At 35.6% G+C, this 17,389-nt stretch overlaps 3 protein-coding genes across 4 annotated transcripts in view; 1 reads left to right on the top strand and 2 right to left on the bottom strand.

Annotated features, from left to right (window-relative positions):
* The first annotated feature begins 5,054 nt into the window (after positions 1–5,054).
* LOC125203670 (interactor of constitutive active ROPs 1-like) lies at positions 5,055–7,126 on the top strand. Of its 2 annotated transcripts, none has more exons than XM_048102072.1 (3): positions 5,055–5,204; positions 5,647–5,722; positions 5,811–7,126. In XM_048102072.1, exons 2-3 carry the CDS (start codon positions 5,709–5,711, stop codon positions 6,949–6,951), a joined length of 1,155 nt encoding a protein of 384 aa, XP_047958029.1. In that variant the 5' UTR covers positions 5,055–5,204; positions 5,647–5,708; the 3' UTR covers positions 6,952–7,126. The 2 variants fall into 2 exon arrangements, with proteins under 2 accessions (XP_047958029.1, XP_047958027.1); XM_048102070.1 differs by having other exon boundaries at positions 5,056–5,204; positions 5,808–7,126.
* A 620-nt stretch (positions 7,127–7,746) lies between these two features.
* On the bottom strand, positions 7,747–10,980 carry LOC125204197 (tyrosine--tRNA ligase 1, cytoplasmic-like). The gene is made up of 10 exons (XM_048102771.1): positions 10,846–10,980; positions 10,624–10,771; positions 9,802–10,091; positions 9,630–9,726; positions 9,278–9,383; positions 9,113–9,195; positions 8,856–9,001; positions 8,583–8,688; positions 8,160–8,219; positions 7,747–8,017 (listed from the first exon to the last, which is right to left on the bottom strand). Exons 1-10 carry the CDS (start codon positions 10,929–10,931, stop codon positions 7,997–7,999), a joined length of 1,143 nt encoding a protein of 380 aa, XP_047958728.1. The 5' UTR covers positions 10,932–10,980; the 3' UTR covers positions 7,747–7,996.
* A 3,145-nt stretch (positions 10,981–14,125) lies between these two features.
* LOC125206911 (putative callose synthase 8) overlaps positions 14,126–17,389 on the bottom strand; it is a 10,865-nt gene continuing 7,601 nt past the window's right edge. The window contains exons 35-37 of the mRNA XM_048106126.1: positions 14,757–14,889; positions 14,524–14,699; positions 14,126–14,411 (exon numbers count right to left, since the gene is read on the bottom strand). Of these exons, the coding sequence (XP_047962083.1) occupies positions 14,126–14,411; positions 14,524–14,699; positions 14,757–14,889 (595 nt within the window). The remainder of the gene's footprint in view (positions 14,412–14,523; positions 14,700–14,756; positions 14,890–17,389) is intronic.

The following is a 17,389-nucleotide window of genomic DNA, read 5'->3' as shown; positions in this document are numbered from 1 at the left end:
GGGACGAATTATCTGGGACGGAGGGAGTATTTTGGATTGAGAGTGGTGAAATGTATATATAGTGGTGCAACATACACGAGAATTGAGTACAAGCATGTGTAACGCATTTGCGTAAATTGAAGTCCGGTTCCCAAAAAAAACAGGTATTATCGTATTAGTATGATATTGTTCATTTTAGAACAGTTCATTACGAATTTATTTTTAAATCACTCCCAGTAATATCTATACTAATTAGAGTTGTGACAACATTTTCTAATTTTTCTTGTTCATCAATGTAAAATGGTTTGCAACCAACATAGTTACGCTATTAAAAATGTATAAGTCCATCGTCATTTTTGTTTTAAAAATCGCTATGAAAACCCAATAATTTATAGGTAGAAAAAGATAGCTATCCGGACGTGCCAATTTTGTCAATTTTTTATCAATATATCTATTTTATAATTTGTTTAGACTAGATTTGGGCATATATAAGTTAGGTACAAGTAAATGTGACAAGCTGTTGGGATGGAGTAGTTGAGTATATACACTTAAGCATCACATGCATTGTCTATAAAATAAAATAAAATCATATCTACCACTTCGGAATTTTGCGATTTAATCAAAGCCATCTTCGGATTACTTCTAATCACTATGGTTCTTTCAACTAATTATAAGCCATGTAAGTTGAAATTGCAATATTGTTGGAATAATTAATGAAATAAATTAGTAATGATCAGAACAAACACAAACATGGGACAATAAAAAAGTGCTGTCGGAAACTATATCCATATAATAATTTCGTAAAATATCTAATACTACAAAATATGGTTTAATTAAAACTTGACAATTATCCTACGACTAATGCAATTGAAAAGTTGACTGTCGCATGTAAATGCTCGATCATGCTTAGGTTGTGCTACATATTATATTTTATATATTAAAATTTAAGTATTTTCCCTGCTCAATTAATCATGCTTAGGTTGTGCTGCATATTTTATTTTATTTATAAAATTTAAGCATTTTTCCTTCATATTTTCTAGTACTCCATGTTTAACGATTTGACTACAATTTTACTCGGTTGATAAGTGTATGTACTTAAATTGATAATTTTTAAATAATAATAATAATAAAATCGATGTATATATATTTTTTTTAAATTTTTTGTCTGGTCCTAAATTTATCATCAAATTTTTATATTATGGAGGTTTTATGGAGTTTGAAAGTTTGTTCAAGCATCAATTATCTAAAGTAAATTAAAATACCATTATACTAGTATAGCTTTTAAATATTAATTTATGGCGACAATAAATTAGCCAATTTGTTGAGGTGTAGTCCAATTCTAATATTACATCCTTACTAAATCAATAACACTATTCAGGCAAGCAAAATGAAATATTCCCGTCATTAATAATAAACATTTTCAGCAAATTTGGTTGGATATTATATGATCAGTTGCATTAATTGACGTAATAATACCACTCATTAATATTTGTCGCTATCACATTAACAACTCTTCATTTCAGAGAAATAATAGCAAGTATAATACAGCTCTCTTTTTTCATTTGTGCTAATAATCATTTTCGCCATTTAGCAATCCAAGAAACGTTTTCACCAAATTACATTAAATAATATAAATGTCATTCAAGAAAAAAAAAAAAAAAACTGTTGCTAATAATGTATATTTGCAATTTAATCCAACATTTTTAGACGTGTGGCACGTTCATGTGCACTAGCTATATAGCAAACCACATATATAGGAGTTATAAACAAGATTTGACAAAAAATTAGATGGGACAAACTTAAACTTAGCTTAGCTTATAATATAGAGCGAACTACAAAAATGGTCTCTAGACTATGTGTTTATCTCGCCCATAGTCCCTGGACTTTAAAAATATCACCAGTAGTCTCTGGACTAAGGGTTTATCTCGAAATTGGTCCTTTTGGCTTTTTTTGGTACGAAAATACCCTTTGATATTATTTTGGGGGGTTTGGGCAATTTGGTCTTTTCACACTTTTAACATTTTAAATCTGATATTATTTTAGTTATGTACTAACTTTGATATTATTTCAAAATTATCATTCTTCTTCCATTTTGTTATCCTTCACTGAATTTGTTTTTTTTTATTTCAATATTAGATTTAATTTTATAAAATTAAATTTAATATTTAGATTTTTAAATATCAATAATTTTTTTAATGAAAACTATTAATTCATGGACACTATAAATATTGATTAAAACTATTAATTTTTGTTATTTAATATAATACTATTCAATTGAATTGAAGAAGTACAGAAATATAATATTAATCATGATGGAAAAATAAGAGTTATTCTATTTAGCCTCCGTTCGGTTGTTATAATTGCTTGTGATTAAATATTATGAAGTTGACTAAAAATTTGATCCTACTTAAAATTTTATATAGGAGTATTTTTGTTGAAATTTTCTAGTAAATTTTGATTGTTTTCAAATTAATAAATGAAAATTATATTAGTCTTACATTAGATGCATATTTATTTCAGAATAAATTGTGTTATATAATCTATTTATGATTAAAGCTACTATTAAATATTGATTAAAACTAAGGCGTTGTCATACCTTATTGATTACATAGTACTATACACTATCAAATATTGATTATAACTATTAATTTTTGCTATTTAATCATTTTTATAATTAAAAAAATTTATTGATATTCAAAAATTAAAATTTAAAATTTTGTAAAATTAAATCTAATATTGAAATAAAGAAACAAAGTGAAGGATGACAAAAGGGAAAAAGGATGATAAATTTGAAATAATATCAAAGTTAGTACATGACTAAAATAATATCAGATTTAAAATGTTAAAAGTGTAAAAAGACCAAATTGCCCAAACCCCCTAAAATAATATCAAAGGATATTTTCGTAAAAAAAATGCCAAAATGACCAATTTCGAGATAAACCCTTAGTCCAGGGACTACTGACGATATTTTTAAAGTCCAGGGAACATTTTTATAGCTCACTCTATAATTTAACATATACTAGTACTCCATATATCCCTATTACAAGTGAAATTACAAAATACTATACTATAAATTTCATTTTCAACGAATATTTATTGTTGTTTGAATAGAATTTTCCCACTCTTGGCGTGTTCTTAATTATGTCTTGAAGATTAAGGTTTATTCGTTCATCAAATTACAAAAAATTAAGATGTGGATTAGTGTATGAATGCTAACACTGTCTCTATATCTTTACTTAAACACTTATACAATTGTACATAAGCTAATTTTAATCAAAATATGACAAAATTTATGGGATGGAAGAAGTATAAAGTATTGTATTACTTATATAAAAATATTAAAAATAAGTACTATAAAGTATCGTATCATATATAAATGTTGAAAATAAGTATATTGAAAAAAGCTGCGCATGCATAATTTAATAAACTTAAATGTTACTCCCTTCGTCTCATAAGAGTGTCTCCGGTGGCGTCTCTCCCACTGGAACCTCCACTAGCTCTTCCTATAAAAAATGTCTGCCACATCAGCACTAGCCCTTCCCATTTCACTAGGACTTCCCATAATAAAATTAATAAATTCACAATTAAAATTAAAATTTAAGGCATTAAAATTTACGGAATTAAAATTTCGACATGAGCCGTATTTATAGAGTTTTTTTTAAATAAAAAAAAATTAATTTTCGGTGGGACGTCCGAGTGGGACGTCCTACCCACGCCACAGTGGCGGACGTCAGGTAGGACGTCGGGCTGAGGGGCGAGGCCATCCGACGGGCACTCGGGACGGGCGTGGGCGCCCTTCCCACCCACTACGGCGGACGTCCGGTCGGACGTCTGCGATGGGCGACCGGGACGTCTGCCATTGGAGACACCCTAATAGAAGTTCATTTAGGTTGGAAAAGTTAAAGTAATATAAAATCTATTTTTATATATTGATTTTATAATTAAATATAAGTGAAATAAGTTAGTGGAATGTGCAACCTACTTACCCTTTACGTAATGTGTCTCTTATTGTGTAACGGAAGGATTACAAACAATAAATTTAATGATAACATTAGTAGCATTTATAATAGTTTTGTACCATAGTTTGTCGGCTCAATGTAATTCCAATAATTTTGTAGGATTATTGATGGGGCTGCATGATTAAAATAAATATTTTATTATTGCGAGAACATTAATATTTGCATTGGAAGTTTAAAATAACTCTATTTGCAGTTTTGCACTTACAATGCTTCAAAAATAAAATTTTCACTCTCAATAGTAAATTTTCAGAATTCAATGCTTCAAAATAGTTCTTAGTGGTTATATTGATTAATGACAAATGTTTTTATCTGAATTTCTCTCCATCCAACACTCCGATTACATGGAGATTATCTATTCGCATAAAAATGGCACAAGATGCTAAGACTCACCTTTAATTAGACAATGGTTGACACATAATTAAAGTGCTATTTCTCCTCGAGCTTATTAACACAAATATTGACTATCTTAATGTTCTTTTGAATATGTTTTGCTTTTCTAAACATTAGGATAGTGATAAAATGTAATCTTATATATAGTACAAATTCAAAACTAATCAACATAGCTTCAACATAGTTTTAATACAATATCAATACAGTGTAAAATTTTAAGATTTTAATGTCAACACAACATCAATCATTAAATACCGTTAAAATTGTGTTGATATTTTTCTGTTGATGTTTTTTTTTATCTGGTGACATTTTTCAATGATCCAGATCATAGTTTTGAGTTTGTACTTAGAGTTTTCATTTGATCACATTACCTAGACCTTATGTATCTTTATTGGCGCATTTTTTTTAAAAAAATGGCACAAGATGCTATTATGGTAAATTTCAAAATTCAATTTTGTGTCATTAACATTTAGGGAGAATTAAATTACAATTAAAATATTACTCTTTAAATAGATTCGGTTGGTATCACATTTGTCCGTTGGCGTCCCTCCATCCAATGTTTCTGAAATTACTCTCTTGTCCTCATCTCAACGGTTTATCCAAATTTATATCTCTATACGTAAAAATTCGAACTTTCAAACTTCCAACCTTTCTCTCTCATCTCTCCTTTTATCGTGTCCCAATAAGAGCTGTCATACACACACACAGGCTAGTGCACAATTGTCTTCATAAATGCCACAGCGGTTTCAAATTTAATGCCGCTTTGCTCTGCAAATACCCATCCAGTTTAACCTCTGCTCTTCAGCTATTCTCAAGGTCTGATTTTCTTATCATATGTGCTTCTTTTATTCGATTTTTGTTTCAATGTTTGTTCCTAGTTTTTGTTAATGGAGGAGTATCTTTTTTATGCGATTTTGTTTTGGTACTTTTTCGCTTCACATTGATTGGCGATATTGAGCTTTTTCCTCTGTGAATGATTGCTCTGCTCTCTCTTTTGCTTTACCCCTCTTTTGGCTGCTTTCATTTTCAATTGATTGTAGATCCACTGCTGAATCCTTTTGATTGTGAAATTTCGTTAGGAGTTACAGAGATTGGGGATTCTGCAATGTGTTAGGTTAGATTTGTGGTTGAATTCTAAAAGAAACCTGCGATTTGGTTGAGACTTGAGATTGTTATCTCCAATTTCTGTGTTTTGCAGTTTGAATTTGAAGGATGTGACTATTGAATTGCTATCTTATTGTTTCATTCGATTAAGCAGATCAAAATTTAGAAGTTCATTTTGCTGTTGAAATCATTGATTTGCCCTGAAAGAAGAGAGAAATGCGACGAACAAGGTATTTTGCAGTCCAATGAGAAGTCTCTCCCTATTTGATTGTGTTTTGTGATTTGGTTTTCATTTTGCTCTTGTGATGATCACAGTAGAGTAACAGAAGTAGCTCAACGGCAATCTCCTCGGGGGCCTCCTAACGTGAGGACGTCCAGCGCTGATTCCGATCCAACACATGTTCGTCCGAGGACGGAGAGGAGCCCAAAAGTAGGCGATGGTCGGATACAGAGAGGCACCCAGTCTAACCCGTCGAATCAGAAGAAACTAGGAACTCGAATTGCGGATTTGGAATCTCAGCTTGGCCTTGCAGAGCAGGAGCTCAAGAGTCTGAAGGGACAGATAGTGTTAACCGGGAGTGCGAAAAAGGTGGGGCAAGATCAACTTGAGAAGAAGCCTAAGAAACCACAGAAGGCTCCTGAGTCATTGGAAATCGTAGAAAAGCACTCGACTCCAGCTGAGGCGCGAAAAGTGAGCGAGAAGGATAGCACAGCAGTGTATGAAGCATCAGACGAAATCCAGGACGAAACTGATGTTTTTGAAGTTCCTAATGAGAAGACAACTGTGGAGGAGCCTAAGGCTGAACCAGAACTGCCAGCTGAAGATGATGAACTCAAACCTAAGACTGTTTCGTTATCAGTTGAAACGCCAGCAACTGCTGAGCCGGAGAATCCGTTGGTTGATGAGTTGGCTTCAAAGAACGAGGAGATAAACTTGCTGAAAGCCCGTTTGGACGAGAAGGAAAAAGAATTGGATGTTTTTCGTCAAGAAAATGAGAGCCTAAAGAGCCAGCTTGATGAGAAGTTGCTGAAGATATCATCGGCTCAATCTGAGGTTGATGGACTGAACCAGAAGTTGAGTGTGGTTAGCGAAGAACTGGAGAAGAGTAAACATGGTGCTTCCCAGATGAAAGAAAAGTTAGAAGCGACGGAAAAGGCCAAAGAGTTGCTAGAAAATGAGATGAAGATGCTTCGTGTACAAACTGAGCAATGGCGAAAAGCAGCCGATGCAGCAGCTTCTGTTCTGGCTGGGGGGATGGAGGTGAACGGGAGGAGGATATCGGAGAGATGTGGATCAATGGATAAAGTCTATGGCAACACGTTCGATCATGTTGGTGGGTATACGGGTTATGCAGGCTCACCTGGACTTATAGACGATGGAGATGATGATTTTGGAAGTGAAAAGAGGAAAGGCATCAGAATGTTTGGAGACCTGTGGAAAAAGAAGAGCCAGAAGTAGATTTCGACAATGCCCTCTTTTATATAAACTGCTTTTTCTTGAGGCTTATGACAATGGTTTCTCACCATTTGTTATTTGTATTGTTGTCTCTGTATCCTGATTTTTCTATCAATCACTGTCGTAGAAGTGTCTTCACCATTAATTATAATAGATATGTACTTAATTATGATTTTCATGGCTGCTCTCGTACGGTAGAACACTAAGCTCGTCATATTTCATCAGATGTTCGTCATTCCATGTTCATCGGTCACCCTCTGTAGCTCCTGCTTTCAATAACTCGAATCTTAAACGCAAATTTGAACTTAGATATACAAAGATCATCACATAAAAACTAGCTAAAAAGGGCATATCGCAATTACCCTGTCTCAATCTTGCACAACCATGTCTTCAATCAGCATCTTCATCTTCATCTTCCTGCTCTTGTTTAGCTTGTGTGCGGTGTCAGGAAGCAGCAGAAACGTGGGTTAATTTGCGTGTGGTCGGCCTAAACAATCCAGGGTTAGGATTAACTGGACCAGTGGCTGTAATTACACTTGACGTTGCAGGAAGCTTATTAGCAGCATAATTTCAGACGATGCAGGGAACGAGAAACTCTTGTCGTTGGCCAAGGATTGCTTGCAAGACAGCTTTAATTCATGCATGCTTTGGGCTCATGTGATACGCATTATGGGATAAGGTATGATATACTGTTTGATTCGGATAAGGGAGTGCAATATAACAACTTATCAATATCATATTTGGTAGAAAATGGAGTACTATTAGATATAAATATTTAAGTATACATGGCATGAATGCTTTAAGCAAAATTGATCTTCATTTGGGTAAATGCTGTGTTTGTTTCTACTGAAATATAAATAGGTCACCAGTATATTGTCTTGTGTAGAATGAATAACAAGATTCTAACATTAAAAAAAATTAAAAAAAGTATTGCTATTCCCAAGGGAAAAAGAAGTTAATAACATTGCTATTGTGATGATAAGACCAAAAGTTTGGAATCCCCTCTGTCAGAACAGTATGTGTGGTTTTGCTTTCATTAGACAATACATCATCTGGTAACCTTGTAACCCTGCAGAGCATGGAGCATATATGCAAAATATTATAAAAAGGCAATAAGGTAATAAACGTAGATAGTAAAATTAACAAGGAAAATAAAGAAGTCATCAGTTCCATGCAGTTCAAAGTAGAGAAAGAAGTCAAAATGTGCATACCTTCACTCTTTTCAGTAGATCCTTAGCCTTCGGATCGTTAATGAAATGATCACGTACCGGCTGCATAGTGTTACAAGGCTAAGTTAATATGCAGGTAACAAAAGAACGGGAACTGAGTTTGAGTCAGGAAATCAATTCTTCATATAGGTTCATAAATTGGATTCTGTGCTTTTCCTATTAGTCAACCAGGCCAACAGGTTCAGATACTCGTAATAACAAGAATCAAGTCGGTAGCTATATGAGATCTGAATCTAAGTAAAAATATTGCTGATAAGCTCACATGGAAAAGAACATGAAACATAGCAAAATATGAGTCGTTTCAAAAACAAACACTTGGGTCGTGCCAAGAGGAATAATTATATATGTAAATCAATACTTAAACAGTCAAAGCTATAACTGATGTAAGGTACAGATAAATATTACCTGCAGTATCCGGTTTAGTGATTTAGCAAGAGCAGGTTTGAGATCTCCAGGATGAAGCTCTCCACTTTCGTAGTCACCAACTAAATCTTCAAAACTCTTGTAAGTCCTGAAGGATGTGAATGTGTAAAGAAAATAGCTATAAAATGTTCCAAATTAATTAATACCAACATATATATTTCTGCAATATGGATTGAAAATAAAAGGTTTAAGCAAGTCACCCAAGACTGGGACTAGATAGGCAAGTGTAAAATAAAATCAGAAGCCAGGACTCACTTATCACCCCCGTTCTCTGGTTTTCGCTCAACTGTGAACTCATTGAACCATGGGATAACAATGTATTTGATGTACTCTAGGCATGGGTTCTTTTCCACCACTTTTGGGGGGCAGAAGGCTTTCTTTATCTTCAAGTTCACCTCAGCCTGTGACATTTGTATTTATCAAGCTAGCAGAGACTCACAAGTAAAAGTGTAAAGCTATAATAAGAAATTGCTGATCATGGTCCTTTGTTGGAAACTGGAAATAGATAATACCTCTTCATCCTCCATGAAGATAGAAGAAGATGGATCACTCTTTGACATCTTCTCCTGTCCTTCCTGCAGACCAGGGAGCATATCTGCGTGTAATTTAAAACAATTAAATTTAACATAATTTTAATAGGACTGTCACGTTTGTGAAAATGGTAATATTATGCTTACGATGAGACAGTATAATAGGCTTGTTTTTTCTTTTGATGTCATCACAATATTCCCTAGCCAACATATTCACTTTGCGCTGGTCCATACCCAATTGGCAGATGTCAGCCTGTTTCAATGCACAAATTCACAAGTCACAATATTGTTATCTGATGTGTCTTGCCTTCAAAGTTCATTGATAATATTTCTGTTTCTCATCACTATAGAAAAGTAATGAATCATAATTAACAAATCAAAGCTAAACAAATATAGTGTGCACTATTAGTTTTACTTTTATATACTCAAACAGTATGTCATTTCCAAATTAATCCAAGCAACAAAAGCATAACTATACACTGTGTTCATAAAAAATCACCTTAAGAAAGAATATATCGGCGCATTGCATGCATGGATAGAATATCTGGGCTGCTGACAATTCATCTTGCTCTGACCGGCCCATAATTTGACAGCACCTAAAAGACAACAAAAGCTAAGATATAACGGTTGTGAATAGACATTCACTTAGCAGAATTAGAAGGATTTCATACCTCAAAATCCTAGGAAGCTTGTTTCTTCTAGCTATGTCCATTACAAGGGGCCAGTACTCGTGAGCCCGGGAGTTGATCTCCTCAGAAGACCATAGAAATTCTACCTGACCTCCTTCGAGGTTCATTCCTACAGCTTTCCAAATCTCAATTAGGTATTGCCCAATCACTTGAATTTTTTTTAAGTCACCACCCATTTTGTTATTCAGCTGTGCGAACCAATCTGCAATCCATATCTTCACACTGCATCCAGCAGAAGTCAGTTTGTTGACATTGATTGCCTTCATAACTCCCTGAACATAGATGTTCGATCGTTCCATCAGACATTATCACACATAAGCATCTACATTATATTGTTTCCAAAATTTACAGGTATATTCATGTTCAAGGATAAGAGTTTATGTTATGACAAGTGAAATCCACCACCAAAAAGTGCTATTGCACAATCACATCCCATCAGAGCAAATCAAAATCATATAACCCTATATCACTATCCTACTATATGAGATCCAAGTCCTCAGAATTTTGGTGCTAAAAATACTCTGCAGCAACAGTTCTATTTAAAAATCAAATTCAAATCAAGCCAGAGGCCACAGATCCACACTCAGATGATGACAAACTAGATTCATTAAAAAGTCTGACAATTTCCAGAAATACCTAATGAAGCATTTTTCCCATCAACTGAAGGAATAAATAAATCTACTAATCATCAAATTCTGCACACGCTTAACAATACCAAATACAAACAAAACAATTAATCAAATATTGAAAACAAAGAGAATATTTCCGCTAGACTATACAAGGAAATGGATTCAATTCAGTAACCTGAGCAATATGCATCCTTCCAGAAGGTTCAAATCCATCATAGCAGACAATCTGAGGCTTCTTCGCCAACAATCTCTCCAATTCATCCTCCTGTATGCACTCCTCACCGATGCTCCTTATTAAATCGAACCTCTCCTTCAAGCTCAGCCTATACAGTTTAATCCAACTACTTAAAATTCTAGATCATGATAAAATCTGCCTATAGGACTAGAGAGGACTTACTGCGGTTGAGGAGAAATGGAAAGAGACTCTAGCGGCTGAGACGGAGGGACTTCACTGCCATTGTTGCTGCTTCCTTCGTTCTCCATTGAAAGTGTAGGGTTTAGTTTGGAGCGACAAAATTCCAAAATGGGATATGTTCATTGACTTTACATATTTAAGATTAAATAGGAATATATAGCTAAGAGCATCTCCAATAGGAATAGATTAGCTATAGGCTAGTCACAAACTCCTTTTGTCACATCATCAACACTAAAATTTCTCCTACTACATCATCAAGACAAACAACTAGACAAACAATAGGGCTAGCTAGCCAAAACAATCAAAATTTAAAAAAACAACTAAATTTACGGAATTAAACGTAAAATACGAAATTAAATGTACGACACATATACGGAAAAATTCATTAATTTCATTTAAATAAAAAAAAGTACATTAATTAAGAAAAAGTACATAATAAAAAAAACGGGCTTTCACACACGAGCCCCCGCCTCACTCTACTCATCGTTGTTGTCATCGCCGCTTCGCGGGACCCCCAAACCTGTCGCATCTGAGCCCCCCACCTCTGCCGCGGCCGCCACCAAATCGACCTGTATACTCTCGGGGAGGTCATGATGAAACCTCTTCTCCACGGGATCAGTTGCCGCTCTCCATTCTCTTATGACTTTATGCATTCTCGCCTGCTGCAATTGACACCCGATGCAGGGCGATCTAGGCGTGGCCACTGGCCAACCGGGCGCCTCCCCTGGCTGCACTGTTGTGCCCTTCTCTCGACAAACCGGGCGAGTGTGGCGAGTGAACGATGGAGGAGTCGGGAACTCTCTGAACATCGTCGGGGAGCTCGTGGGAGCCACCGCGCCGCCGTGGTCACCGGCAAGCGTTCAGCCACGCTTCTTCGGCCAGCGATGCCTCGACACCCGTCCGAACTTCTCGGGAATCCATCAGCATCGTGATAGCGCTCCAGCGTGGCAGTGGCGGATGGGGGAAGGGGAGGAGGGGGAACCCCGCTTCTCCTTCGTCGACCCGGCTTTGCATCAAGTTAGGTTTAGGTATGACGAAAAGCATATTTCCAAAGCGGTTTGTACGGATGAATAGAATCTTGCTTGTATACGAAAAACTCTACAATCCACTTTGAACCCGATTCAGTATTATTCGAGCAAGTTTCGCACGAATAGAATCTCATTATATTATTACATTTGTGTTTGCTTGTGCATTTATAAGATGTTTTATAAACATTTAAATGTATAAGAAGCAAACAAAGTTTAAGTTTTTTGCCTTAGTAGACCGGTTTAGGTGTCGTCCACTTTAAGGTAAAAACAGTCGGTTCTATGCAATACTTTGCAAAAGAAAAGTTAAGAATTCACAACTCAGATAGGCTTAGACTACCTATCGCGAAAGGTTACAGAATGTCAAATTAATTATTTCTAAGCGCTTTACCGAAATAAGATGACATTGGTGTGGTATAGCACCGGAACGGATCTAACAGCAAGACGTGTCTTATGCTATCTACTGAAAGAACTAGGTCTTGATAAATAACTATTTCTTAATCTACATACGTTAGCATTGAGCATACTGTATTGATTATGCACTACTTTGACTTATCAAATGGTGCGGGTTTTTCGCAACCCAATAATCCTGGTATATTGGGTAGTGGTGATTAATATCTAGTGGTGCTAGGATTGCTATTATGTTAGAATCGTGCGCGAGGTGAGTCTCGTTTGATAATGTCCTCAAGAGGAGCTTTCGAACAAGGTTTTATTATTCCGTAAAACTGGCCAGTTGGAGTTTTATCACTCTGTGAATAATAAATAAATGTTTCTTGCTAAGTCCACTCTTGGAATAAATAAGATATTAATTAATTAAGTCCATAAAAGTAGCATACATTAATTAATTAATGGACATTTATATCTTAAGCGAGAAATAAATAATATAAATAACGGAAACCCGAATTACTTGTAATTTCGGATTTGGATGAGGAGAGTTCAATATTACTTTCCGTAGTGGCTGCTCGTAATATTCCAATATAAGCTTGTATTAAATTGTGGGTTCAATTTTTAATTAGTGAAAAGCCAATTGGGGGAGCCCATATCCAAAACCTTCCATAGATCCCCGTCTGGGCCCAAAAAGGAACTTAATATAAACAGGAGAATAGCTGAGATAGAAATAATAATTATTATTACTCATAATTTTCGCTCCCCTCTACCTAGAGGAGTTCGAATTTCTCTCCCAATTGGAGAAGGATTTCTTCCCCGTTCCTCTTTATTCGAGTCCTAGTATTTTGATAAAGATCACCCCACCCTCGATATCGAGATACAGTTCGAAACTGCAGAGAAGATCCGTGGCCTAGTATTGAAGATCATCAAGTGGAGAAGGCGCGAGCAATCACAATCATCGATTCTTTGGAGAACCAAATCGGTAACTCTAAACCGTAGAAATCATGTTTAGGATTTATTTTCTATGAGCATGAATTATTTGCGTTATAGCATGCAATTATCTGTTTAACATGCGAATTGATTAATCGCATAATCGGGCCAAATAGATCCTACGTCTGATTTATTTGTTTTGTACAAGTCTTCCGCTCGTGCAAGGGGCACCAAACCCCACCGCTTACATGGACCGGGACATAAATTTTCCAACGTCGCCCCCTCTGATAGGCTCCGACGTCGCCCCTCCCCTTCCGAATTCCAAATTTCCGTCACAGTGAGGCTGGCCTGAGAAGAAGAGTAATAGTTGTTATTCAAATTCAACTTGGGTCTAACTTCTTGAAGCCCAAGTACTATAAATTTAAAGCCCACATTCAATCACAAATATAACTAAGCACAATAGCAGCAGTCCACACTCCATAGTCCATACGTGATAATTGATATGTCATATAACAATTATAAATTTATAACTAAAAAAATGCATTTAATTAAATATAAAATTTAGAAGCATATATATTTTCCATTAGTTTATCGCTTGATTGAATTGGTATTACTTTTACCCGTAGCAACTGCATCCGTTGAAAGAGTATTTTCTGATATGAAAATTGTCAAGACTGATTGGCGGAACAGGATGGAAGATGAATGGTTGAATGATAGTTTGGTGATATACAGTGAAAGGGCCATCTTCGCCACTGTTTCTAATGAAAGAATCTTGACACGTTTTCAAAATATGGATACCCGTAGAAGCCAGTTGTTGCGATTAGCGGATGCAAGTGCTACTTGAATTGTAATATGTAATTTTTGTTATTATAAAAAAATATATATTGAAGTTAATAATATTTATTATTTTATTTTTTATTTCACTTCGCCCCCTCCGTTTTAAGTTTCTGGATCCGCCAGGTGAATTCCTTATACAGCCCCGGCACGGGGAATGCTCTCTCCGCTATCCTCCTGCAGTCCTCGTCAGTCTGGCCACCTGGTCTCCCCGCTAAGGACGGTGGTGTACAAGCCCGCAAATCGGAAGACTGCAGTATTCTGATTCGTCTCCCACCCCTTCCGGCACTCCTCCCACCAGATGTGTCTTCCCATGCGGGCAATTCCTCTTGTAGGTCAGCCGTAATTTTAGCCCACATGCTGACTATCCTTCTGATTGTTCGAAACGAGGAGATCATCACAAACAGACACCCAAACCTTGGACAACGCGACGTTCTCATCATCCGTCCACTTCCTCCGTACACCGTCGTCATCAGCCGGCTACGGCGACTCGCCGACCACCCCTTTGCCCTTCTTCTTCTTCGGTGCACCCCGACTCCTGCCCTCGTCGCTCTGAATCGACTTCCCCTCAGTATGAATGGGAGTGTCATCATATCGTTCGACTTGTTCCAACAACTCCTCTAGGGAGAAAATGTCATCTCCAGTGAATCTGAGTCCCCACTGGGGCCGATGTGTGGGAAGACACAGTCAAGAGGGAAACAGATCGGGGCGATAGACATTGTCCCTCCCCTCTGGCCGTATTCCCGGCTGAAGCCTTCGAATCTTCGGTCGTGCATCCTCTGCTATCCTGGCCCCCACCCCGGCATCATCTGTCATTTCTCCGGCATCCCCCGGCTCGCCCGATATCCCACTACACTTCGGGGGCCATCACGACCATCATCTCTGGCTGCCATTGGTACATATTATAGTACCCACCTATCGGTCCCCATCCACCTCCCACGGGTACCGTGGGAGTTTGAGGACCCACTCGCCATCTGGATGATAGTCGCTGTTGTTCTCCATTTCGCGTTATTGCTCTTGTACATAAATTCAGAGAGAGAGAAAGCAAGTTAAAACAAGCCACGCAAACCCCAAAATGGCGTCCAATTTAATGTATATCATAGTGTCTTCGGAAATAAAATAAAATAAAAATTTGCGTATGGCTGATCAGTAAGCCTACGATGGTTTTGATGCGGAATGACATGAAAAGCGCTTCGGCTAGCGCTTGTGATTCGGCGAAGCGCTCGCCGATTCTCTAGCCGATTCCACGCTCGACGCTTCCTACGATTCGGCCAGCGGACCGGCCATCACCGGGAATCGGCTAGCTTCTGGTCAGCTGGCCGACCGTTGGAGATGCTTTAAGAACAAAAATTAAAATTTGGCGTTGGAAAAGAGAAATACAAAAGGAATAAAGCATCTTTAGCAAATTTCAATAAAAGTAAATTTTCAGTTATTTCAATCAATTAAATATTTGGTAAACCATATATAAATAAGCATATAGTATTAAAAGAATTTACTATAGAAACAAAAAAGTACCTTTACATATGTACGTATTTCCAAATTTGTAATTTGATGTCAATTGGTCAAAAACAGAGTTTAGGATATGTTCAAAATAAATACTTTGGGATAATATTATATCACAATAGGAAAACTAACTGGAAACTTATAAAATTTGGTGAAATTGATTTGATCCAGTACTTAATAAGTTAATCGGAAAATCATGAAATTTAAATTTATTCATAATTATCTTACGTCACCAAAAATGGTATTGTATCACGTATAATAGTCGGAAAAAAAAAAGGCAAATGAACCTCACCACTAATGCATTAATGACTATAAATAAGGGAAATATTGTTGTTTGACTAAATAAAACATTAACATTTAATTATGCTTGAAAGTCGGATATTTTCGTCATGGATTATTACGAACATCCTTCCTCCGTCCACTAAAAATATTGCCATTTTAGAATATCCCTTTAAAAATAGATATTTTCATTTAAGGAATTTTTTCTCTCTTATGAAAAGGTTTCAATTCTTCATTAACAATATTTTAATCATTTGATTTTTTATTTTTCTTACTTTATTGATTGTTCATTAAAACTTATGTTGTTTCAAATAGGACTGGAAAATACCGAAAAAATGATATATCGCCCGTATCGTATTGAAAAATATCGAAATATATCGAATTTTGATACGATACGATACGATACCGTATCGTAAGTTTTCGATACGACAACGATATGAAATTGATATATCGTTTTATATCGAAAATTTTCGATATCGATATTTTATTTTCGATATATATCAAAAAATTTCGATATATATTTCGATATTTAACGATATATCGAATTTCGGTACGATATATCGAAATATCGACACGATAATGATATGAAATTCTTTTATCAAACTTTCGATACGATAACGATATGAAATTCTTCAATATCGACTTTTCGATACGATACACGATACAACGCTTTCGATACGATATCGACCAACCCTAGCTTCAAATATTATTTATTTTTAGGGACAGATTGAGTTTGAGTATATAATTTTTCAAGCCTGTCACAATTGATCTAATATTCATAGTTTTATTTTAGTCAACTTTTAAGAATTGGGCCTATCAATTTAGTTGGCACTTCTAAGATCAAATTGGTTAGCTTATAAACAAGCTGCCCTTACAAGAATGGCCCATTTGCTAAATTTGATTTTGAAATCCCATTTATACCATTCCTAGATCTAAATTAATATTCCCTATCCCTAATACAAATTGTTTGAGTATAATTTGTGTATCAATACTTACAATATACTCCACTATATACACATCGTTGAATTTTAAAATTTATATTTTAAATAAGATTAATTAGTTTATGATGTTTCATATTAGCTTCATTTTGGTTTTTAGTTTCTGTGTGTATGATTGATTATTTTACCATTGGGGATTTATAGTAGTGGGCTGGAACATATTTTATTTGTCCTTCCCCATGATAGATTGGTAATTTATAAACCGCAAATTGAATTAGATTAAATTATACTATAAGCTCTGGATAGAGAAAACTGGAAATTTTGAAACCATTTATATCCTAACCACCCAACAACGTACCAAATCTGTGTGCATGACTTCATTTCATATGCTGCTAACCTACTCCATATGCATATAATTTATTTTAACAATTATACTCGGTTAATAGAATAATACTCCCTCCGTCCAGCTCAAGTGATTGATTTCTTTTTTACCATTGTTTTCCAAAGATATATCTACATTATTTTCTCTCTTACTTTACTTTCTCTCCATTTTAACTATTGATTACTAGTATCATTTTCCTTAAACATATGCTGAAAAGCAGTCAATCATTTGAGATGGGACAGAGGGAG

Source organism: Salvia hispanica, chromosome 2 (genome assembly GCF_023119035.1).
Source record: "Salvia hispanica cultivar TCC Black 2014 chromosome 2, UniMelb_Shisp_WGS_1.0, whole genome shotgun sequence".
Lineage (NCBI taxonomy): Eukaryota > Viridiplantae > Streptophyta > Magnoliopsida > Lamiales > Lamiaceae > Salvia > Salvia hispanica.
The sequence above is the reverse complement of the archived record's forward strand: the minus strand, read 5'-3'. Positions and strand labels throughout refer to the sequence as shown.

Excerpts from the sequence above, each read along its gene's own strand:
- LOC125204197 (XM_048102771.1), bottom strand. The coding sequence starts at position 10,931 with ATGGAGAACGAAGGAAGCAGCAACAATGGCAGTGAAGTCCCTCCGTCT. Across the intron at positions 9,196-9,277 it reads GCCTATTATACTGTCTCATC|ATATGCTCCCTGGTCTGCAG; the intron begins GTAAGCATAATA and ends AATTACACGCAG. Across the intron at positions 8,018-8,159 it reads ATCTACTGAAAAGAGTGAAG|GGTTACAAGGTTACCAGATG; the intron begins GTATGCACATTT and ends CATGCTCTGCAG.